Below are 23,613 nucleotides of genomic sequence, written 5' to 3' on the forward strand. Positions count from 1 at the left end.
GTGGCTGATTTTGAGAGGGATATTCACTAATAAATGTATGATGTATACCAACACGCTGGGTCCAGCTCTTGTCTCCATGGGGGCTTGAGGGGAACTGTGGGGGCCAGGGATGGGAGGGAGCTGCAGCAGCTGGAAGGGCCCTGGAGAGAGGCTGGGAGGAGAGCCCAGGAGAGCCCGAGGGTGGGAGCAGGGCCGGGTTGGATGCTCTGCCCCAGTGGGATCTGGTTTTGAGCAGCACCACACACCCCCTCCTTCCCACCTCGAGACCCCTGACAGCGTGCACAGAGATGGAAAGTCCTCCTGGCTGCTCTCCTGGGACAGCAGAGTTCCCTGGGTGGCTCCAGCTACAGCAGTGGGACACCTTCCACCTCTCCTCCATCCCAACCCTCCAGCAGCCCCACGCTGGGCCAGGGAAGCGGCTATCCCTGTGCTCCTGTGGGCAGGGAAGCGGCGATCCCTGTGCTCCTGTATCCCTGCCCACGGCAGATGTGCTTTGAGATTCCTTCTACCTTCAACCATTCTAAATGAGCTTGGCTCCAGAGCAGAGTGGAGGTTGGTAGGGAAGGACCAGGCTCCTGCCACTCTCCCTTTGGGCAGCTGGTGGCCCAGCCTTACACTCGCCTCTCACACCTTTTCCACTCTCACTTGCTCCAAGAGGGTTGACCCAGCCCCCTCAGTTCCCTCCCTCCCAACCTGAGCCCAGAGCCGATGCCACAGGCACTGGCAGAGCAGCACCCCCAGCCCTGCCATCCCCTGTGCTGGGCAACAGCTCCATTGGCCCAAAATCACCCCGGTGAGGCCAGAAGCTGAGTGTACCCACACTTCTGGGAGCCACAACTCCCACAGCAGCTGACCCCCCGCTCCCTGGGGCACGGGCAGAAAGCATCGGCACAGACATGCTAGAGGCAGAGTTTATTACACTACGCAGGCTAAGAACCCTGGGCAAGACCCCACATGGGTAAGAATCGAACCAGCTCTTTATCAAAAAGTTAATACTATAGTCAACCCCAGTCTCCTTTGGTCATTACAAAGCAAGAGAAATATTAAAAGAACAGTATTTATACACAGAGGGAAGCTGAAGAGAGTCTGTCCAGCCCTTTCCCCCCACCCCACTCCCAGCACGTTCCGGTGCTCGGTCTTGCGTCTCTCAGGAGCAGCAGGAGCATCAAATCTTCACACGATGTTGGGTTGTTGGGGTTTTATTATTATTGTCATCAATAAAAGCAATAATTACCAAGAGCTGCCATTCCTGTTCCTCCCCAGGGAGGGCAGGGGGGGCAACACCAGCTCACCCCTGTGTGCCCCCCCAGTGCAGGGGATGGCCGTGCGCACGCGTCCTCTCGCCAGCGCACGCACGCAGCACAGCTGGCACAGGCCATGTGGTCTCTGATCCCTCGTTTGTATGCAGTCTTTTAAAAAAAATATTGTATTATAATAATAATATGAATTTCTCTTTCCGTTTTGTGTCTTCTGGAAAAAAAACAAAACAAAACAAAACAACAAAACAAACAAAAAACAAAACCAAAAAAGAAGTGTCAATCGTCCGTGAGGTCCTGCACAAAGAGGACTTCCGTGTGGCTGAGTCCGGCCTCCTGCAGCGTGGGGGGGTTGGGCCACTCCTCTGTAGGGAGGCAGGGCAGGACACGGCGAGGGAAGTTGGCCTCAATCTGGAACTTCTCAGGGCTTTCTTTCAAGGAGAACAGGAAGTCGTGGATCACCTGGGAATGAAGCACAGGAATAACTGCCAGCTGGGGGAGCAGTGACACAGCCAGAGCGAATCTCTGGCCTCTCCAGGGGGAAGGTTACCAAATTTGCACCATCACTGCACTGTAGACCTGAGACAGCCATTTCCTTGGCACACATGAAACTGGGCTTGGCACAGAGCACTTGCTGAGTCCAGACACTGTGCCTCTTCCTACGCCTTTATTTCTCAGGGAGCAATGGAACTGTAAAATGTTAAGGGTTAGAAGGGACCTTAAAGATCATCTAGTCCCACCCTGCCCTGCCATGGGTGCAGACACCTTCCAGCTTTTTAGGAGTTAAAAAAGCTTCTTCCATTTTCTCCCCTCTTCTAAGCTGGTGGGAGCAGGCCCCACAGCACTCTCCTTACTGAGCAGAGCAGCTCTGCCTGGCAAGGCTCTCAGCAAACATCACCATTTAGCAAAGTCCAAGGGAAATCAAGCTTTGCTGAGCCACCTGCAAGTCTCTTCATCCCCTTGCTGTGGAAGGCCCCTCAGCTCTGCCCCAAGCTCACCGTCAGTGACTGTGTGAAGTGGAATCGCCGCTCCACTCTGGAATCATTAGGCAGCTTGAAAATGATCTTGACGCTCTCCGGGTCGTCAGGATGTGGCTCTGGAGGGAGGCATTCCGACTTCCGCTCCTTCTCCTCCTGCAGTGTCTGCAAGGCAAGGGGGGAGCAGGAGCAATGGCCGTGCTCTGAGCTGACCTTTGTGCCTGTCCGTGCAGCACAGCTGCTCCCAGAGCCTCGAAGGATGCTCAAAGCCCCAAGCAAGACAAGCAATTCCTACAGCAGGCCACAGGACACTGCAGCCTCTCCTGCAACCCCTCTGCTCTCACCTGCCGCCGTCTCTCCTCTGCCAGTTTTTGCTGCTGCACTTCCTCCTCCTTCTTCTTCTTCCTCTCCCGTTCCTCCTTCTTCTTGCGCTCCTTTTCCTGGTCCGCACGCAAGGATGCCAGATATGCCTCGTCCTGCTGCTGCCTCAGGACTTGGGTTTGGTTCCTCTCTTCCCTGCAAACATGAGTGGGAAGTGGTCAGGGCTAACAGGCCCTAAAGTGAGGGGGTGGCAGGCTGAGGGCAGACCCAAGGGTGAAAACAGCCTCCAACTCATTAGAGCACACAGCAGGTAATGCCTTGGGGTACCACAAGCTCCCAAAAGGCCAAGCCAGGTCCTCACAGTCCCCCACACACAAACTGCTTCCCAAGGGTGGTGAAACTGAACTTAAAAGGCTTCTGAGCTCCTGCAGCTTGACAGAGCTGACAGACAGCACAAAAACAGTGCCCAGGATTCCTGCCTCTTATCTGAGAGTTTTCCTGGTTTTATCTCCTTTAGGTAATTCCTTTCAGAACACACTTCAGAAACCAAAATGTATTACTGGGTCCCCACACAGAGTGTGAGGCAGAGGACAGAAAAACAGAAGAGCAGAAGGTGGGATCCTGTTTTGGACACAACCTGTACATCCCCATAAGAGTCACCAGGGATTTGTGAGGCTCCACTAGAAACGCAGACAGAGCTCAGCACAACCAGGGCAGCTGCATGCAATCACCAACTGGCTGTGGACACCAGCTCTCCTGCCTGCAATGCCTTTGCTCCCACTGGCTACTGTCCAAGCTTTCCCTGCAAAGCTCCAGCATGCCAAGGGTGTGCTTCAATTGCAGAGAACAGAGTACTCACACCCACCTCTCAGTGGTGGGATTGTGTGTGCAACACATCTGGCTCCCTGGCTATAGGGTGGCCTGAATTTATGGACTGATGATCCCCCTGGGAAGAGGAGAGCCTGTGGGCTGTGTTACAGAACAGAAGGTGCTGAGCTGTGTGCCTACAGATGGTGTCTGGAGGGAGGAAGGGGACAGAGCAGAGCCTGCCTCGACAAGGTCTGTGTTACTGGAGCTCTGGTCCCACCCTACCTTTCCAGGCGCTCGGACACCAGGTATGTCTGGTTGGCATCCATGATAAACATCAGCTGGTTGATGAGGTCATCAGCCTGGATGAGGCCTTCCAGCCGCCCAACCACAGTCATCCTGCGGTCCTTGAGCATGATCACAGCCAGGAATGGGTACGTGTTCTCCCGCAGAGCCTGGGACACTGGAACAGGGACAAACGTCACTGCCCCGTCCTGAAGGGCCACCAAGGGGTACAGCACAAATGCTTCCCATCACTGAGGGCCAAGGAAAGCACCTTCCCCAGACATTCTCTCTTCCAAGGCAGAAAAGGCCTCAGGCTCCATTTTGAAAATTAAACCCTCTAAGTCAGCAAAGGGAGAAAAAGGCTTTGGAGCAGAGAGACCGATGGGAAAAAACAAGCTTTGAAGTAACCAAAAAAGGCCCTTTAACTCAAGCAGGAAGGAAGTAAATGGCTCTGAATGTCCATTCAAAATGGGACAAAGCCATGGGTTTAAACTGCAGGAAGAGAAGCACAGGACAAGCACATGGAAACACTTGCTCAGGTGACTAGGGATGGTTGGACTCTGGAAGAAACTGTCATGGGGGAGATGGTAATATGTCCATGTTGAACATTTCTGAACAAATTTTGGTTGGTTTTGCTGGACGCAGGCTCTGAAGCCAGGAATGGAGCAGATTAGGTGCTTAAGTTACTTGTCATATACGGCTGCTGATCCCCTCCTTAAAACACACGTGGTACATCATGCAACTTGGAGCCATTGTCACCAGTGGAGCCGTCCAAACAAAATCAGAGCAGCTCAAGGATTAAATGGAAAGCCACAACCCCTTCCAGCTCTGCTTTCCAGGCTGTGACTCCAAAGCATTGCAGCAATGAAACAGGAATAAGTCAAAGACTGTCTCCCCACAGAGCTACTCTCTCAAGTTGTTGGTAACTGGGAGCAGAACTATGGAGCCAAGACTGACCCAAATTTAGCATTTTCCTGACCATGAAACAGAACTGGAAGTTGAAAGAAATGGTGGGAACAACATGGGAGGCATGAACAGAACTTTAGGAAAAGGCTCCACTTGCAGCAAAACCTTACCAAAATGCTATCAGGTCAGGTATCAACAGCTCTCAGTGACTTGTGGGCTTTTGAGGAGATACAAAGACTGGGTGTGGATTAAGATGACTGTCTCAGAAAAGAAAAGAATGCACCTAACAAGTCCTTCCGGGCCTCAGGCATCACAGGAGCCAGTGTTAAGGACACATCTAGTAGGATACTTGTTTCTGCACTCAGTTTATCCCCAGCACATACCCACCAACTCCCACTGACAAGGCACTGAAAGCAGCCTGAATGCCCACAGCAATGAGCACAGAACCGAGACTGCTGAGCAACACGGAACAGTGGAGGTGCAGGTCAGAATGTATTTCCCTGCCAGCCAAACCTTTCGAGATATCCCAGGAAACCAGTACATGTACTTCCCCATGCAATCCTGAAATTTCTTGTCTACTTGCACTAAATACAACAGTGTTTCACATGTGTAAATTTGTCAAAGAGCATCTGGCTTGGTCCAGAGACAGGAGGGGATACGTAAAGCCCAGGAAGGACACACTCACCTCTGTATCCCTCTGGTTTATTGGTTGAGCAAGCCCAGAAGAGCATTCTAGTGTTGATGAGGGTGATGACCTCAGGTGCACACAGTGTATTGCTGGGGGATGAGAAGAGACCATGTGAAGGAAGCTGCATTTCAAGTGCAAAGACAACTTTTTGGGAAACTCTCCTACCTACCGGCAGAACTCATCTGTGTCTTGGTGGTCATCTCCATGAAGATAAACCAACAGGAAGCGCAGCTCCCGCTTGGCATCATTCAGTGCCTTGGCATAAGAGCAGAGGAGGTAAAGTTACAGGGTCTCTGGGCAAGGGGAAAGCAGCACCCACAAGGCTTGTGTGACCCAGGCCATTATTCTGCCACTAGAGTGGTTCTAGTGAAGCAGCAGTGGAGGATGAACCTGTCAGACCTAAATAAGCCTTTATTTAAGAGGGCTACAATGGTGTTCTTTCATATCCTTTCAGGATGTGGCTTTGGAGAACACTGAACTCAGAGTGAAACCGAGTAGGCAATGACATGGATTGACACCCCAGCTGCTTGCCAGACTCAGCTGGCAGTGAAAAAACTCCTTCACCCCTTGGACTCCCAGCAGCCAAGGCTGAGCTTTCCACTCGAGCCTGTACAGGACACAATTTTCAGGTCACACCAAATGAAAATTCTATTAAAACAGGTAATAAATAATGCTGCAGGCCCCCCAAAAACCAGACAATAAAGAAAAAATCCCTCCTTTTCCACATCTACAGTGTCTGGATTCCACCCACCCAAGAGCATTTTTAACAAGACCACAGGGTAAGTGCACAATATGCTCCCTGTTTTACTGGCACCACATTTTGGTAGCCTAACCATTCCAGGATTATTTAAGTTTGGATTCCACAAATGACAGAGGAGCCTAAAAGAGCTGCAGAGGCGGTGAGCTCCATCACTGCGCAGTGTGGAGCAGACAGGGACTCGACACTTTTTTCCCAGGCATTTGGGAAGCAGTGCTGATCCAACTGTCTGATGGGATGCACTGCAGGAGACCCCCTCCCTTGGCCAGGCTGAGAGAAGCTGTGGAAGAGGCAGTGTCCATGGGGACATCCCTCTTCTACAGAAAGCCCCCTCAGATTTGATATATGGAACACTCACCTCCCATAATTTCTTAGGGGCTCCCTCTCAATTTTGAGGCCCTGCACTATTGTGAAGTTGCATTGTGATACAAGCCCAGGCAGTTAATCCCAATTTGGTGAACAGAAGGACAGACTCTGGCACAGCACACCAGTTTATAAAAACAAAGGCAGGATTACAAAGAAAAGCTGTTGGCTACAGAGTCACACAGACGGTCGAGGAACAGCCAGAGCAGCTTTGCTTTCCAACTTTGCAGGCTTGGCAAATCATCAAGCCTGGCAGACACTGGTTTCCCAATACACTTATTCACTAGCTCTCCATTACCCTGTTAAGAGACTTTGGGGACAAACGCTGGGCTTGTAGATGAAAAGTAGTTTTGCCATGTAGGCCCTGATACCATGTGGCAATATCCCCTCTCTCCACCTCCCAGGATCTATGCACCAACACGTGACACTGACCTGGCTGTAAGTTCCCTGGTAGAAGACAGGGTGTGTCCTCCCATATTTTTCCTCAAACATATGAATAAACGAAATAATGTCACCCACTGGGTCAGTGACCCGACTACGAGGATCAGGGCGTATAAAACGCAGAGCAAACCTAGGAAGGAAGCAGAGGACACTGGAAATTCAGCTCACTGACTTCCTGAAGAACAGGTTTTCTTTCTCACAGACAGTCATTGGGATTCATAAAGAGGAAAAAAGTCACAGCTGAGACCCTTGAACATTTATAATCTGAACCTAAACTGACACCTGCTCCAAACTGATACCACTGCCAAAGAACCAACCCCCAATCAAATATCATCTCATGCCAGGCATCAGTAAGGATCCAAATTCTGTGTGATTAAACAATTTCAGCTTCCTCTGAAGCATCAGGCACAAGCCACACCAAAAATAGGAGGTTTGAGGAATTTAGTCAAAGATAGGCTGTTAAAAGCCACACAGTTTTGTCCAGATAACTTTGAAAACTGTATTTCTGCTAATCCAGAACTAACGATTCCAATGTACAAAGAGCTGCAGACAGTGAACATTACACTAGGAGTCCTGTGAAACTGTCATTCCTCTGAGGCTGAAGAAGGTCCACTGCAAGGCAGGTATCAGTGTTGCTTAGTTCTACTGAGGCACAGAAGATACACTGAATTTTGGAAATGCCTTTAATGGGGAAAAAAAGTAATACAACAGGGAAAACTGCCAAACCAGTGCAGATGGCAAGACTGCTGGCTATTTACCACCCTTACCATTCCCTTTTTCCTCTATCAGTGCTGTAAGGAGACAAGAATTAATGCTTTGGGGCAGTAAAGGGAGAAGAGGCAACAGACACCAAAGGGAATAAAGCAGAGGTGTTTACAGTCTGGGTTTTGCCAAGTAACATCCAGAAATTAGGGCAGGTTAACCTGCAGCCCAGCCCAACGGGACACGATTCTGATGTTTGTCCAAGAACACCAAACAGTTGGACACTGTTTTGTAACCCCTTTGTGTGGCACTCAGACTGTAAAGCTGCGTGGAGTTAGAGCTCCAATTGAACACTTCACTTACGGAGCTGCAAGGTGCTCTTTTCTCTAAAATAAGATTTATTTCTTACTAAACAGCATAGGAACTTTACAAGGCTACAAATAACGCCAGTTAAAGAAACAAATGGAAAATCTGCCATGAGGCTTAAAGACCTAAGTGACAGATCCAGCCAAATCTGAGCTAGTGTGTTCCCTGATGCAGTCAATAAGTGAGTCAGCACAAACAAGGACTTACCTAAATATATCAAGTAACGTGTAATAGGTAAATCGGAATGGAAGCATTATGAAGTAGTAACCCCATCCTAACAGGCCCTGCAATTACAAATAAGGAATTAGAACAGTCTCTACCCCTGCTACAGCAAAGTGTCCACCAACACCATGCACCCAGGCACACGTGGAGTATCAGTGCTCCAACCACAAGGAAAAAAGCCTCAGTGATAGTTCCTGGCTTCAGACATGTCAAATCAAACATGACCAATGTGGTTCATTCATAAGTCACTGTGACACATCTGGAAACTGGTCTCACTGACTATTCAAGCAGCAATGCTTTTGCTCTGTGCTAATTTTCTTAACAATACAAAGACATTAACAGCACCGAGTCTTACAGGTGCTTGTGCACATTCATTTGTGAAACATTAATGAAAATAATTGATACTGTATTCTAGTTAATACAAATTTAAGGGGGGCTCTAAAAAGAAAACATCATCACTGCCACATGGAGGGGACAGTCCTTTGTTCCAATTCAACTGATCAAAAAACTTTACTACACCAGAGCAGGACAGTCTATGACAAAAAAAATGCCCTCATACTGTGAATCACACCATGAAGAAAATCTCCACAGCAGTAACAAAAACAGAAGGAATAGCTCTACATTTTGTTTTCGTAAGATAAAATATTTAGAAGGGAGATAACAGCATGCAAAGAAAACAATTTCTTTCCCTGCTTGCAGGTTCTGTGTTCATAAAGAGTCAGCCAAGAAGCAGGACAAAATCCAGTGTAAGATAACTTGCCCTTGGCTGTGGCCTTGAGACAACGTAGCTGTAGATCCTGTGGTCAGCTGTATTGACCTGCAATGGCCGCAGCGGAGGAGGATTAAAGACACTTGGGACACCCTCTTGCTCATTCAGTCGGTCCTGCACAGCTGCCTTTGACACAAGAAAGAGCAAAGGGATGTTTCAGGCATTTATGGTTTTTATACTTTGGACACTGACAGTGGGTATTACTTGTCCACAGCCCTGGAGCACTGGATATGCACAATTCCTGACAAACAGCAACCACCAGTGCTCTTTTCCATGTGGAAAGCCTTCTCCATGGCAGCGAGCACACAGGCTCCACGGGAGGCCACACCATGTGCCAGTCAAGGGATTGTTCACAGCCATAATGACTCTGCTGTGTTTGGCTGAAACCAGCTCTCCAGACGTGTGGAGATACAGCTCTAAAGAGCTACTTGGGTAAATCAAGGGGTGGACAGATTAATCTTACTGGTAGGGCCCCCCCTCCCACAGAGGGCTGCATTTAAGCCAGGTACTTGGAAACTGCTACAAATCTCATTTTCAGTGGTACCTCTATGTTCCAGTTGTGCTGCTCCAGCGTGTGGCGACATTGGTCCATGGACTCTATGCCAGTCAAGTCCTAAAGAAGGAGAATAAAAGCAGATGAGTGCCAGGAAGTGCTGCATTTTTACTGCTCTTTACAACAGATGAGCACATGATGGGATTTACCACAACACATTACCACAATGCCCATTTTTTAAGTGCCTTCCTCTGAGTTTAAGAGCAGGGTGACCTGAGCCAACCCAAATCCATAAACACACAGGAGGCCTCAAACAGGCCTTTGCACTCTTCCAGCATCAGCCAACTCTCAGTGTGCCCAAGGTCTGCCACTACAACAGCACTCAGCACAGTCAAGGGTTTAACACAATACTGCCCACAGGCTTCACTCTGAAAAGATGTGCTGGGTCAATGCCTTCATACATCACCTCAAACTCAAAAATACAGACAAAGCATTTCTGAAAATTCAAGATGACTGTTACTCCCCTCACTGCGAGCATAAACAGAAACTAAAACCAAAATGAGCCAGACTTTACTGAAGGTGATGTTTTCAGCATCACAGGGGAAGTAAAAAAAGTATAGTAAACAGTGTAGTAAAAAAAGCAGGAACAGTTCAACACAGGGCCTGAAACAGAAAATAGTCCAAATACACTGGCAAACCTCAAAGCCACTGGGCGCATTTTAACCCCATGCCAATCAGCATTTCTGCACAGGAGATCAAACAATTGTGTCTGTTATTTACAGGAAGCCACATCAGTATCTCCCAAACAGAGACAAACATTTGCTGAAGGGAACGTCCCTGTCACTGTGCCACAGAAACATCTCTCCCCACTGCACTTGCTTTATGGTCTGAGCAGACATTTTCCTTGCTTCCTTGAAAAGCCCCTGCCACACTGACAGGCTGACCATTTAAGAATGCACTGAATTGCTTTTTTTACTGGAGAAGGATGGTGCATCTATTCCCCTCCCTGCCCCCATTCATACATTCCACATGCCATTTCCACCCGAGCAACAAACACTGTGGACAAATGCCCTATTCAATCTCTGGGCTCGCTTCAAACTTTTGAGCATTTCTTGGCTTCTTCCTCATGAAGTCTCCAGATCACCAACTTCTCTCCAATCTATTGGGCAAAATTTATTGTTTCATTCTGCTGCACAGAACCAATCAGACTGTTTAAAGCATTGTGACTGCAGAAGCTCAGAAAAAAAGCACTTCAAGTCGCTGTTCAGTGGTGTATAAATATTTATTAAAAAGTAAATCTGCAGCAAGCCTTGCAAAGGAACACTGCAGAACTGGATTTCATAGAAGAAATGAAGCTCAGTGAACTCAGCTGTTGCTGCTAGAATACCTTTGATTATCACTCAGTTTCATCATTTAATGTTTTAGTTTAGCTATCTTTCTTTAAAGATGTGCTTCACAGAGTAAAATTTAGGTTTTGTATTCTGACTTTATTTTTTATTTATTTTGCATTCTGACTTTTTTTTTTAACCTGAATTCCTACAGCAGGCACTTGTCTTTTTAGAAGGACACCATAAAAGGCACTGCAATCTACGCAATTAATTGACAGTGGAGTCACAATGTGTTTATTCCAAAGCCTTGAAAGACTTCTGATCACCATCCCTCAACACCCTGGAAATTCTGCTGGTGTTTACAAAGTTTACATGATTCAGAAACTCATTCACACCTTTGTCTCTAAATGCCTGGATTATCTGTGAGCACTAAGAACATCACTGAACATTCCCTCCTTTTTAAATTATGCAAAATGCTTCTGCAGTTTTAGGTCAGAAAGCAGCAGAACTATCAACAAGCATTTAATGAGCACTGAATCACTGCAGCATTTGCAAGGCCTCCTGAGCTCCAGAGAGACACCAGAGCCAGCCAACTTCACCCTTGCTGACCACCGTCACAGGGACGGGCAGCTCTAGTCACTTCTCAGTCTTCTACACGAGGTCTCCGGGGAGGTGAATTTCCTTTCTTTTCTCCCTTAGCATCTTCATTCAGCTGCTCTCAACTCAAACCGGAAGAGACAAAACCACTCCAAGCAGCACAGTGCCAAGCGCTCCCACCACTTGTCTGATCAGTGAGGCTGCACTTTATTAAACATTGCAGGAAAAAAAACTGCCTGTGCAAAGGCAGCTTTTAAAACTCAACACCTTGTTGGATGTTACTCTGATGTGCTCCACCGGACACACCACAGCTCCAAGATGTTCTGGGAGGCACACCAGGGGGTTCAGAACGACCCATGCCCGATGTAAGGAATGGCAGGACCAAAGTTCAACTGCCACTTCAGACAACTCTTGCTGGCAAACACAGACACCGGTCATTGTCACCCCCATGACATTCTTGTGGCCACTGCTTCACCAAATCATGGAAACGGATCAGAAACTTGATATACCACATTATTTCCACTGCCCCCCTCACAGCATTTCTGGTGAACCTTGTTCAGCTGCAAACTGTTAACCATGTGGCAAATGAGCACATTCTTTGTATCATCAGGACTAAGAGAATAACCAGCATCTTCAAATCTTGCTGCTTGGATCCTACTCACTGTGGTCTCTTATTAGCTGCCTTTAAGAGCAGTATCTTACAGACATAGTAAGTTAAAATTAGTTCTGTTAAACCAGCACTCTCAAACCTTCAAATAAATCCAAGCTTAGCACAGTGGCTAATATTTCAAAAACAAAATACTGAAGTCCACAAATGCCAGGAAAATTCAATACCGCCTTCTCAACCACCACACAAAGCAAGAGGGTTATTGTAAAGCATAATGAAGCTTTTGCTGGAGGTAATTATTTGTATCTCTCACCTTTAAGACTGCTCAGAATCTTCTCAATACTGAAGTAGTGGAAAGTACAATTCCATGCTTCAAAAGCAGAAGGAATATCCCTGAGTGGACAAAGGTTGTAAACTGGATTTGCAAAACTGTTGCCTCTGCAGATACACTCTGATGTTGAAACACAGCAGGAGAGATGCAAATCCACAGGACTAACTGGCACTGCTCTTACTTCCCAACCCACTGCCAAATTCCAGAGAATTATGTTTCCAAGGGTAAAGAACATCTGAGTTCTAACTGGAAAAAAGCCTTCAAGAGTTTCTCATTGCATATTACAGCAAATACCTTTCTGAGGGTTTTGATCGATATACTGAGTGGGAAACACGCCTGGAGTTTCATGTTTCCTCCTTCCCCTAAATCAGAGCCATATCCAGCCCTGAGCATTGTGTTTTCCCCAGCTGAAGTCAGAGATGGTATCATAAGTGCCAACTCTTTTGCAAATAACACTCCATTACTTTACATTAGCATATTACAATATCAGACATCAGCCCAAGTGTAATGGGCACAGATCAATAACCAGATCCTACAAAGGCTGCTCTGCTGTTTCTTCCATCTCCCAAATGAATTATATCTCCACAGCTTTCCTAAACTGTTCACATCAAACTTCTCTCTCCAAATGTCAGGACAGCAAGATCTTGACAGATGAAAAATTTAGATGCTTTTACTCCCTTACATTATTAGCCAGTTCTCCGGCAGTAAATGGCAGGCTGAAAGCAAAGAGGCTTTGTTGCTCTCATTTCAAGTTTATCCCAGTTCTCTCTACTGTTTTTTTTTCCCCCTCACTAACCTGCCCCAGCATGGTGCAGACAGCTGCCCTGTTCCAGCCCTGCCCACAAGAAGAAAGCTGCTGGTTTCAGCATTCTGCCTGCAAAGCTTTTTGTATGAGCACTACAGAACCCACCAAACAAACAGCAGTGGAATTAATGCAGAGCAGGCACTAACACAAAACCATGCCCAACAGCTCAGGCCAGGACAGCACATTCACCTCTGCATGGAAAGGTGCACTTTCCAGCAGAAGTAGGATAAACAGTTTAGGGCAATCTTCACCCCAAACAGCTATTTGCTGGGTGAATAGCAGTGCTTGCTCAATGCTTCCCTCTGGCTCTCTATTTAACTGAGAACCTTCTACTGTTCCTTACCTCATCTTTGTCACCCTGCCTTCTTTCCTAGTCTGCTCTCCTGCTCTATTCACACTGCAGTGGGATAGGACCTTCTGTGGAAGTGCAATGCTCTGTCGCCATGGAATGTTGTACAGCCTACTTATGATGGCACATCACAAAGTCTGAAGTTATCCTTGAAAACACTGAAGTGTTCCCTGAAAAGTCAGCAGGATCCCTGAAGGCTTTCCAAGCTGACTTGTAGCAGTGTTTTCTAGCAATGTACAAATTATTTTAACGAGACTTAGCCAATCTCTCCAAACACCAAATTCTTCTTATTGGAGTCCAAGAAAAAATCTCTTCCAGGTAGACTGATTTAGTTTCAAGGAAGCAGCAGGACTCACACCTGAAGTTCTTCTCAACCAGAGGAGAAGAAATCACCAGTGTGGTCTGTCATTAGCCCTGGAGAAAGCTGATACAACATACCCCAGGAGACAGAAGAGTGAGGATTCTGGCTGGTATCCAAGCCTTCTGGCCCACAGCTTTCACATCTGGCTCTGCACAGCAGTGGCCTCCTAATTGAAAAAATGTCTCCCCTTTATAGCCTGAGGAGTGTTTGCCTGTGTCTCAAACCAGGGAACCTGGACTAAAGCATGAATCCTTCCTTCTGCCTTCCTTCTCATTCCCCGCCAGCCCTCTGCCCATGACAACACCAGGTAGCATTGGGAAACAGGATTCTTTCATTTCATGCCCACAGTGGTTTGGAAATAGCAGCAGGGGCAGTGGTGAGAGCAGCTGGTCCCATCCATCCAGACCAAGCAGATGAGCAAGAACCAGGATCTCTCACAGCAAGAGAAGGGGACCTTCTGCACATCTACACGTGCAAAACCCTCACCTGCTCACCAGGCAGTACAGGGACAGCAATGGCTAACAATGGTTAACACTGCCCTGTGTCTGTATTTGACTGCTCACACAGCCCAATTTGCAGTACATTTAGAGGGGACATCTGCAAAGCAAGCTTCCTCATAGGACCAATCATAGGAAAACACGTCAGCACCTTAATTAAGTCAAGTGGCTGTAAATCAGGTACAGGCTTGGGAAGTCAATGCGTGGAATGATGAACACCTGTGCTGTCTCACCTGGGGAAGGCAGGGCCAAATGCCTCTGGAGTCCCTTTAAACCTACGGTTACATCACACCAAAATTCCAAAGTACAGTCTTAAAAAAATTAATGTAAAGCAAGAAAAGCAGACAAGACTCTCAAAAGTAATCGCTGTATTTGTAAAAGAGTGGCAGTCCAAGGGACACCACATGATGTCCTACAGCTCAGAAACAAACCCAAGACACCTGAATGTAATTTTCATTGCTCAGCACACTTAATTACTCATCACTGAGCAACCATAAGTATTTCAGCTGCCCAGCACTGTTTTCTCCCTAATAAACCACATCTTCAGATTGTGTTTATGATTATTCATCTGCTACACGGCCCGAGGTCTCACAAACCAAAAGTTAAGCGACCCTGCCTGTGTTGTGAAGCAGACACAGATTAGATCATTACAGTCTCCAGTGGCGTTACCCAATCGTGAGGGGCAGGAACCACGTTCCACAGAAACCCACTGGGTAACTCTCATTCGGTGCCAGGAAAGGCTCTCCAGCTACGGCAAGGAAAAATTTCAGACTAATTAAAATGGCCGGGACTTACCAAGGAGTTTTTCCTACACGGAGTTTACTCAGCAGTCACCTCTCGCCTCCCCAATTAGGGATAACAGAACATCGCCCCGATAGAGTACTGGGGGCACGGAAGTGACACTCCCCCCGGCCAGGACTGGGACCACAGGTGTCTCTCCTCTCACCGTCGCCTCAGGCCCAGCCCGACACCCGGCTCCAAGACGGGCCTACCCAGCTCTGTGAGCCCCGTACCCCGACAGCGCCGGCGGGGCGGGCACAGCTCAGCCCCTTCCGTGCCCATGCACCGCCTCCCCCGCTCCCGCCGGCCAGCACGGGCCCCCCGGGAACTGGCACCTGGAACTGCAGCAGCTTCTCGGTCTGTTCCGCCGTCAGCTCCCGTTCCTCAGGCGCCGCCATTTTGCCGCCGCCTCTGACCCGCCGCTCCGTCACTCTCCGGAAGTGACGTTACCCGCGCCCACTTCCACCGCGGCCCCGCGCGGCGTGGCCAATGGCTGTTTATCGGCCACCGCCGGAACTGCTGGGCCGCATTCCGGACAAAACCGAAGTGCTCTAGGGCCTGTCCGGAAATGCCCGAATCCCATCGGCGGCGGTGGCCGCTCTTGGGCGTCCCCGGCGGGCGCACGTAAAGTTCCGAAGTGTGCCGAGCACCGCTCGCGTGTTCCCGGCGGACGCACGAGGAGTTCCGAAACGTCCCAAGGGCTGCTCGGGTGTTACCGGAGCAGGCCGGGGTTGGGGGGGCAGCCTGTGGCTGTCGGAGCGGGCCCGGAGCCCAAGGCGGGGGGCTATGAGCCGGAGAGCTGGTTGTGTTCCCGTCACCGCTGGGGATGCCGGATACCCAGTGGGTCCTGCCCGGGCACCCCCGGTCCCGCTGGCTGGGTCCTGCCCGCTACCTCCGGTCCCGCCGGGTGGGTCCTGCCCGGCACCCCTCGTCCCGCTGGGCCGCCCGTGCGCCGGGCCCAAGATGGCGGCGGCCGCTAAGATGGAGGAGGCTGTGAGGGGGCCCCCGCTCCCACCCGCAGCTACGAGCGCCCGCCTGAGGGGTCGGCGCGGCGGGACCGCGGCCACTCGAGCCCCGGGGGAGGCAGCCGGGCAGCCCCGGTTCCCCGTGCCCGCTGCGGCTGGCGGGGAGGCGGGGCGGGCCCGCCCCGGCGCTGATGTCAGCGCGCTGCCCCGCCCGCCGCCGCAGTGACAGCGGCAGCTCCGCCCGGGCACAGTCGGGCCCAGCCCAGCCGAGCCGCGCAGCCGGACCGGGAGCGGCGCGGGCGGGCCGGTCATGGCCGACGACTTCGGCTTCTTTTCCTCATCTGAGGGCGCCGGTGCCGAGGAGGACCCGGCCGCCGCCTTTCTGGCCCAGCAGGAGAGCGAGATCGCGGGCATCGAGAACGATGAGGGCTTTGGGCCGACCGACGGCGAGGCGGCCGCCGCCCCGGGCGGGCAGGGGGCCCCACCGGAACAGGGTGAGCATGGCCGCGGGGGCCGCTCGGCTGCGCTCCCGCTGGGCACGGGCGGGCTGCCGACCTCGTGGGGTAACAGAGGGCTGTGCCCTCTTCTGCCCCGAAAGCAGGGAAGGGTCCTCCGGGCCGCATCCACGCGGGGCTGGGGTCCCCGGGGGATGTACAGCATCACAGTGGGTGATGGGGTCTGTGCTGCACCTCATGGGCTGGTGGCGGGGTGACCCTGTGGGCCAGGCTGGTATCCCAGCAAGGGCTGTGTGGGCCTGTGCTTGGGCCCAAAGGGATTCTCGAACCTCGGGGATGTGGGCTGAATCCTGAGCTGGGATGTGCCAGCCATGGGGCGATTTCTCCCCCCTGTGCTCAGGCTGGGTGTCCCGGGTTGGATGGACTCCCGACTCCATGTTTCAGTGCTCCCAGCTATGGCAGTGTAAAAGGCATCCAGGCGGCACTGAGGAGCAATGACAGCCTTGTCACTGTCCGCACAGACAGGAGTGCCCTTTGGGATGCAGAATGGAAGACATTGCCATTGGGAACATTGTGGTCCCAGGCCCTGCAGGTAGAATGTGCTAATTCTGATCTCTTGCCTCCAGTCTGCAGGGGCTCTGGCGTCTGCTCTCTGCATAGACATGGGGGCACTGTTGCCACGGGACTCTGACTCCTTCCCCTAATTCAGCCCCACAGGGTCTCCTCATACGGCCTGTAGAGCAGTGGTTTCACAGCTCTGCACACAGGGCCATGGAGGCAGTTCTGGGCCTGGAGAGGTGTTGACAGCCACAGTGATAAATGCAGTCAGACAGGCTGGAGCTGGGTGTAGTCGTGGGGGTGATCACCTTGGGGACAGTGCTGGCCTGAGCTGCACTGTGTCTGTGCCTGCAGCTGGCTGGCCAGGAGAAGCCCTGTGGTCACGGGGGAAAGCTCAGGGCCTGGAGTGTGACTCCTTCAAAGCCTCTTCTCTCCTGACAGTAAAAAGCCCCCTGCCTGTGCTGGCCTTGCGAACCTGGTGTGCAGCTCTCTGGGGTTGTGGGGGCAGATGGGTGCCTCGTTTCCAACCCTGACCTTGCAGCTCATCGTAGGTGAGCTCCCAAGGACCTTGGCCTGTAGGCATGCCCTCTTGTCCTGGTGGAGCACAAGGAGTGTTTCCATCAGCCATGTCCCTGGAGAGTTGCCTCAGCACTTGGCCGGCAGCTCTTGGATCAGCCACGTCCATCGGCAGCCTCTGCATGTTGGGGTTGGTCAGATTGTCTTTCTACAGTCAGAGCAGCAGCCTGTGTCAGTCTTGTTCTGGAACAGTTTCCCTAATCTTCAGATAAAATAAAACACCAGTGAAAACACCATAAAGACGTAAATGCCTGCAGAGGTTTGTGTGGGAGAGTGAGAGGTGCTTGCTGAATCCCACCAAGGACAGGACGCTGTGGGGGTGTTGTGGATGGGTGTGCTGTGCTGAAAAAGGCACTGACAAACTCCCAGGAACTGATCTGATGTAGTTTCAGGAGCACCAGCCCTTCTGGGATCACCTGCAGTTGCCATAGTTGTATTTTTCCTTCTCTCTTCCTTTTTCTCAAGCAGGTTTCCAGAATGGAGGAGCCACTGTCAATGGAGATGTCTTTCAGGTAAAAGCTCAGCCTTTTGCTGGCCCAGGGCTGCTAAGGGAGATTGGGTGGGTGTGGGGCCAGCATCCTGCTGCTCTGCCCCCAGCATTGACTGGAGTTTGCTGTCCAGCTGCAGAACAGCTACGGTGCTCCTGGAAAGGTCTGGGTCTCCTGCGGGAGTCCTGGCTGCTCCATTCTCTTTGACGAGAAGATGTGTCCCACCTGCCATGACCTGCCCCACATCTGTTTGCAGGTGGCTTGTGCCATGAAGGAGTGCCTGGGCCCTAAGAGCAGGTGACAAATCATCCATTCCCCATGGAAGCCCCCTCTCTCCAGCCTGGGTAGCTTCTGGAGGCCTCTGGGGCAGGCAGGAACATCTCTTGGCAGAGGCCAGAGCCAGGATAGGGCTGCTATGGGACTGGCATCTCCTATGAAAACCACTTGTCCCGTGGCCAGGGGCATTTTGGGGGGACCCATCTGGGTCTCAGATCCCTTTGGGAGCCTGAAGCCCAGCTCTGCTGTCAGCAATGCCAGTGTCTGACAAACCCTTCACCCTACTTGGTGCGGCATATGCACTGCCCATACCTGGTTTACAGGATGATAATCGCATCAGTAATGGGACAGACTTAATTAGATTGAGCATCGTGGAAGAAAGCTGTAATCCCATTGCTGAGCTTGGTGTCAGACTGGGCATCTGGCCAGTGGAAGGTGTTAGGGGAGGTGCTGGGCCTGGCGGGGCCATGTGGGCACCTCAGCTCAGAAGCGAGGGAAGCAGCTTAGTCCCGGGGCTGCCTGGGCCCCAGTGAGGGCCAGGGAATCCCTGGGAGCAGTTCCAAGGCCAGTGTCTGTCCTTTGCAGTGGGGCTGCCCAGAGGATGCAACAGCTGCAGTGGCAGCGAGCAGCAAGTCAAGGAGGGAAATGCTGGGAAGGCTTTAGGTGACAGGGCCTGAGGCTGGGACAGACCTTAAGCAGCACTTTGAGAATGCTGTCCCACATGTCCCAAGCTGTCACCCTTCCTATCTCCTATCTGGGCTGTCAGTGCTGGGAATGTGGAATCCTGACTGCTGCCAGCCCTTGGTGGTGGCTGAGCTGGGCTGTTGGAAACGCTGGTGCTGATGGCAAGGTGCTCATGTCCTGCAGGAGTCCAATGGCCCCACGGATGCCTACGCAGCCATAGCCAAGGCTGACCGGCTGACCCAGGAACCCGAGAGCATCCGCAAGTGGAGGGAGGAGCAGAAGAAGCGCCTGGAGGAGCTGGGTGAGACCCAAGGCCACGTGTGGCCCCCTGTGCTTGGGGCACCCTGTGACATGGCAGTCAGGGCCCTTGGGGTCCCTCACTTCTTGGTGACCCTGCTGCATCCCAGAGAGATGTCTTGTGCCCCTGCCAAAGATGTGCTATCCTTGGGGCAGCGGTGCCTTTTGGCCAGTATTGGTGGGGACTGGGGACAGGTCTGGGGGGCTGCAGCTGTCCTGCCTGCCCAGGGGCTGCCCAGCCCACCCAGCGGGTGCCAATGTGGCTGATGGGCTCTGTCTCACTCGGGCCTTAGATGCGGCATCGAAGGTGACTGAGCAGGAATGGCGTGAGAAGGCCAAGAAGGACCTGGAAGAGTGGAACCTGCGTCAGAATGAGCAGATGGAGAAGAACCGAGCAAACAACAGGTATATTGGGGTCAGCAGGGCCAAGAGGACTGTCTTCCTTCCTGGGATGTTTGGGGGCCTCTTTCCCCACAGTGGGGCCCAGCCCTGCAAGGACAGAGCCTTGCCAAGCAAGGGGAGAGAGCCCAAGTCTTGGAGTGGCTCCAGTGGCTGTGCAGAGCCGCCTTGGCTGGAACCACACTGGGATCACCATGGGATCTTGGTGCCTCCTGCCCCTGTGTGGGGCTCACAGGGGGGCAGGGTTGGGCTCCAGGTTCTCCTGGTGTGCTGTAGTGTGTGGGTTACACTCTTTGGGAGGACTAACCCCCTCTGTTCTCTCTTTCTAACCCTTTGCCTGCCTGTTGCTCCGCTCCGCTCTCTCTCTCTCTGTGCCCGGGGCTAGGATCGCTGACAAAGCCTTTTACCAGCAGCCGGACGCCGATGTCATTGGCTACGTGTATGTGCCTCTTACAGACCATATCCTGCCCCGCAGGCTCTGGGCTCCTGGCCCCAGCACTGCCTGCCCAGCCAAGGGAAGGGGGGATCCTGGGAGGTCCTGGGCTCTGGTGAGGTACCAGAGGGAGGATGATGCAGATGAGTGTCTCCAAATGGTGGAGTTTTAGGAGATGAGTGGAGCTCCTGGAGATGCCACTGTGGGAGCTGGTTGAAGATGCAAAGCCGTGGGCTCTTACGCCTTTTTGGGGATTGCTCTGCGGGGTGGAGAAGTCTTGAGAGCAGGCGGACACCCCAGCACCCCTGGATGAATAATGTTTTGGGTGACTGCAGCCAAAGGCAGGCTTGAGCATTGCGTGTCTCTGGATCCCAGAGAACACTGAGCTCATCAGCTGGAGTAAAGGGACAGGAAGCAGGGACACAGGGTTTTTTAAGACAGAAGGAAGAGTCTCCTTGGAAAGGGCTCTGCCAGTGACAGCCCTCAATGTCTCTGCAGGGCCTCGGAGGAAGCATTCCTGAAGGAGTCCAAGGAGGAGACCCCAGGCTCTGAGTGGGAGAAGGTGGCCCAGCTGTGTGATTTCAACCCCAAGAGCAGCAAGCAGAGCAAGGATGTCTCTCGGATGCGCTCGGTGCTCATCTCCCTCAAACAGACGCCCCTGTCCCGTTAGCTGTGCCTGGCACAGCCGGGAGCACAGCGGGCATGGCTGGGCTCACGGAGCTGGGCGGCTTCAGGGGCCGGCCCAGGAAGGGCCTCCCGCTGCCTGCTCCCTGATCTGCGCCTCGGCTGTGCTCGAGTCACTGGTTGTATAACTCTCCCCATGGTTTTCCTTTGCTTAAAAGGTGCATTGGTCTCTTTTTACACTTATTTATAAATCACTGTGGCATTTCCCCGGGAAGCGGCACTGGGTGGCAGAGCTGAGTTAGCGGGGAAGCCCCAGCCCAGGCTCTTCAGGAGGTTGTGTCTGAGAGCCTGGCTGAGTGAGCAGAGAATATCCCATCCTGTGTTCCCCACTTCAACCCTGTGCTGGGAATAAACCTGCCTGCGGCTGTCCTGGCAACCCATACCCAGGCCTCAGTCCTAGCCCTGAGGCAGGGATCCCAGTGGGACCCCAGACTGTTGTCTGACTTTCCCATGGGATTTAGAGCAGAGCTGGAGCAGGGCTGGGAGGGTGGAGAAACAGCCCTGGCTCAGCTCCACACTGCTGGGTCCTGCAGGGAGCATGGTTGCAGCATGACACTGCCAGACTGGCAGGGACTGACGAATGTGAGTACAGGTGCCCAAGTTGGGCCTGGACTGCTAGCAGCTGCCCCAAGCCCATCAGAACTCTGCCCAGCCTGGCTATGCACCCCAAAAAGGTGGTGGGGCTCCAGTGTCCATGTCCCATCCGTCCTGCAGTGCTGACAGCACAGTGGTGTGGGTCACTGGGAAGGAGCTGTGGGGGGAGTGTGCAGGATGTTTCTTGTCCTTTCGCCATGAACACCATAGTTGGGAATGTGGGATGCCAGGCTTTGGGAGACCCTTGGCTTTGCTCTGCTCCTTCCCTTGCTACTAGAATGGGAGATGGAGGCTGTTGCATGGAAGAAGGTAGGAAGGTCCAGCTGCTGTGGGGCTGGTCAAGCACCCCAGCTTCCTAACCCAGGGGCCCATAGCAGGGTTGGGCAGAGTTCTGGTGCTGGCTGGGGCTTGTACTGTCCCTGAGAACCACCTGCACATCTGTCTGCAGCTGCTCTGCCCCCCCTGGATTTGCCCACCTAAGGCAGTGTGGGGAGATGCCTCAGTCCTGCTCCCTGCTCGAACTTTCTCTCCTCTGCTTGGCAGGGATGGCACCAGCCCTGGGAATCTGCCCAACTCTCGGTTAGCAGGAGAGGGACAGCCTTTAGCTGGTGCCCTGGGTCTGGCCTGTTGGGGGCTTGGGAAGGGCTTGCAGCAGCTGGGGGGACATAGAGCAGAGCCCACAAAACATTCACTTGAGCCCCTTTGCAGAGCCCTGCTCAGCTGGAAATCAAGTGTGCAGAGCTCTCCTGCCCTGCAGCTGTGGCTCCAGGGTAGGAATGTCACCTGTCCTGCTGCTGCAGCTGTGGGGGGTGCCTGGGCACCCATGGCTCTGGGGCATGATCTTACCAGTGGGCTGAGAAGGGAAATGGGTGTGTAGGGAATCACTTGGTGGTGTGTGTTGGGACTGTGCCCCCTGCCCATAGGGCTGATTGTTCCTGCCTGGCCCCCCTGAGCTCCAGCATGCGTAGGCAGCTCTGCTGTGCTGCAGGACACCTGGGGACTTGGCTGCCTGCCTCAGAATTTAATTGCAAAGCAGCAGGAAGTGCCCCTGGCTGCTTCTGGGGGGCAGTTGCCCTCCCTGTTCTCTGTCCCTCCAGCCCCTGCAAGCATCTGGGCCCCTGGGTCCCCCAGCTGCCATGTGCTCTCTGTCAGGCTGGGGCAGCTCTCGGGGAGCCATGCCCACAGCTGTTCTACATCCCCTTGGCTTTGGTATCTGTGACTGTCCAAATTACCTGTTAAAATAAACCAACATCTCCAATCGTACAGGGCACTGTCGTCTTTCTGTGTTAGGGAGACACGCTGTGTTTAGGAGAACCCACAGCCATGAAGCCCCCTGTGGAAAGGATGGGACTGGAGGAGAAACATCCTACTGGAAAAAATAGGAGTGAAGGGAAGGCTGGAGGGCTTGTGCTCAGATGGGGCCAAAGCAGTGGCAGCAGGAGCCGGGCCTTGGCTCTGTCCCCAAGGAACCGCAAGCTCCAGCTTGTCCAAACAGGCCGAGCTGCTCCCCTGTCCACTGCGCCCTTCTCCAGCTGCCAAGGGGCTGTGCTCATGGATCTGCCCACACCTGCTGCTCCTCACACCCCTGCCCCAAGCTGGCTGGGCTGGAAGTGCCAGTGAGGCAGCCAAAAGCAGTTTCCTGTGGGAAGGATGTCCTGCGCAGGCAGCCGAGAGGGAAGACAGGCAGGGCCCTGGGGTCCCCAGTGCTGAGGTGGAGCTCACCCTGCTCAGCAGTGGCATTGGCCTGTTGCCCACCCTCATGTCTGAGGTCAGCTCTGGTGAGCAAGAGCCTTCCCCCTCTCCTTGAGGCTGACTGCACAATTCCCTGGACAGGACAAACAATGTGCTTGTTTGCAGATAGAGGGTTCACCCCCCAGCCCATCTGCATAAAGGCTCAGGGCAGTCAGGGCACAGGGTACCAACTCACAGAACAACACCTGGAAACAGCCCAGGCTGCTCAGTGAGGTGTTTCAGCACAGGCAGAGGTGTCTGTGCCCCTTCCCCTGCAGGTACAAGCTGCTGAAGCCACCGTGCAATGACCAGAGACTGTGGCCCCATGTCCTCCCAGCTCTATGGGCTGGCATGGGAGAGTGAAACCTCGTGGATCAACAAACCCCTTGGTGTGATTCAAAGCCAGCAGTGGGACCATGTTTGTCAGGACACAGGCAGTGCAGGTCCCTCTGGGAAGAAGGCATT

General features: G+C 52.4%; 2 protein-coding genes across 6 annotated transcripts; one reads left to right on the forward strand and one right to left on the reverse strand.

Annotated features, from left to right (window-relative positions):
• Window positions 1-897: 897 nt before the first annotated feature.
• Window positions 898-16,107, reverse strand: FAF2 (Fas associated factor family member 2). 3 transcript variants are annotated; one of them, XM_069029221.1, is made up of 11 exons: window positions 15,344-16,107; window positions 9,405-9,473; window positions 8,852-8,986; window positions 8,077-8,153; window positions 6,793-6,931; window positions 5,410-5,495; window positions 5,238-5,329; window positions 3,647-3,824; window positions 2,578-2,749; window positions 2,255-2,398; window positions 898-1,718 (listed from the first exon to the last, which is right to left on the reverse strand). In XM_069029221.1, the coding sequence occupies exons 1-11, from the start codon at window positions 15,404-15,406 to the stop codon at window positions 1,536-1,538; spliced, it is 1,338 nt and encodes a 445-aa protein (XP_068885322.1). In that variant the 5' UTR covers window positions 15,407-16,107; the 3' UTR covers window positions 898-1,535. The 3 variants fall into 3 exon arrangements, with proteins under 3 accessions (XP_068885322.1, XP_068885323.1, XP_068885324.1); XM_069029222.1 differs by lacking the exon at window positions 15,344-16,107 and adding an exon at window positions 15,024-15,142; XM_069029223.1 differs by lacking the exon at window positions 15,344-16,107 and adding an exon at window positions 12,199-12,226.
• An 88-nt stretch (window positions 16,108-16,195) lies between these two features.
• Window positions 16,196-22,680, forward strand: CLTB (clathrin light chain B). 3 transcript variants are annotated; one of them, XM_069029224.1, is made up of 6 exons: window positions 16,196-16,467; window positions 18,028-18,074; window positions 19,194-19,311; window positions 19,601-19,712; window positions 20,092-20,145; window positions 20,638-22,680. In XM_069029224.1, exons 1-6 carry the CDS (start codon window positions 16,284-16,286, stop codon window positions 20,807-20,809), a joined length of 687 nt encoding a protein of 228 aa, XP_068885325.1. In that variant the 5' UTR covers window positions 16,196-16,283; the 3' UTR covers window positions 20,810-22,680. The 3 variants fall into 3 exon arrangements, with proteins under 3 accessions (XP_068885325.1, XP_068885326.1, XP_068885327.1); XM_069029225.1 differs by having other exon boundaries at window positions 18,031-18,074; XM_069029226.1 differs by lacking the exon at window positions 20,092-20,145.
• Window positions 22,681-23,613: the final 933 nt, after the last annotated feature.

This window comes from Aphelocoma coerulescens, chromosome 13 (genome assembly GCF_041296385.1).
Source record: "Aphelocoma coerulescens isolate FSJ_1873_10779 chromosome 13, UR_Acoe_1.0, whole genome shotgun sequence".
NCBI classification, from domain to species: domain Eukaryota; kingdom Metazoa; phylum Chordata; class Aves; order Passeriformes; family Corvidae; genus Aphelocoma; species Aphelocoma coerulescens.

What these genes read in the sequence shown, in the direction of transcription:
- FAF2 (XM_069029221.1), bottom strand. Translation starts at nt 15,406, where the DNA reads ATGGCGGCGCCTGAGGAACGGGAGCTGACGGCGGAACAGACCGAGAAG. An exon ending in TCTCAAGGCCACAGCCAAGG is followed by an intron (nt 8,154 to 8,851) that starts GCAAGTTATCTT and finishes TTGTAATTGCAG; the next exon opens with GGCCTGTTAGGATGGGGTTA. An exon ending in TAAACCAGAGGGATACAGAG is followed by an intron (nt 3,825 to 5,237) that starts GTGAGTGTGTCC and finishes TCCCTGTTCCAG; the next exon opens with TGTCCCAGGCTCTGCGGGAG.
- CLTB (XM_069029224.1), top strand. Translation starts at nt 16,284, where the DNA reads ATGGCCGACGACTTCGGCTTCTTTTCCTCATCTGAGGGCGCCGGTGCC. An exon ending in TCAATGGAGATGTCTTTCAG is followed by an intron (nt 18,075 to 19,193) that starts GTAAAAGCTCAG and finishes CATGTCCTGCAG; the next exon opens with GAGTCCAATGGCCCCACGGA. An exon ending in GCCGATGTCATTGGCTACGT is followed by an intron (nt 20,146 to 20,637) that starts GTATGTGCCTCT and finishes ATGTCTCTGCAG; the next exon opens with GGCCTCGGAGGAAGCATTCC.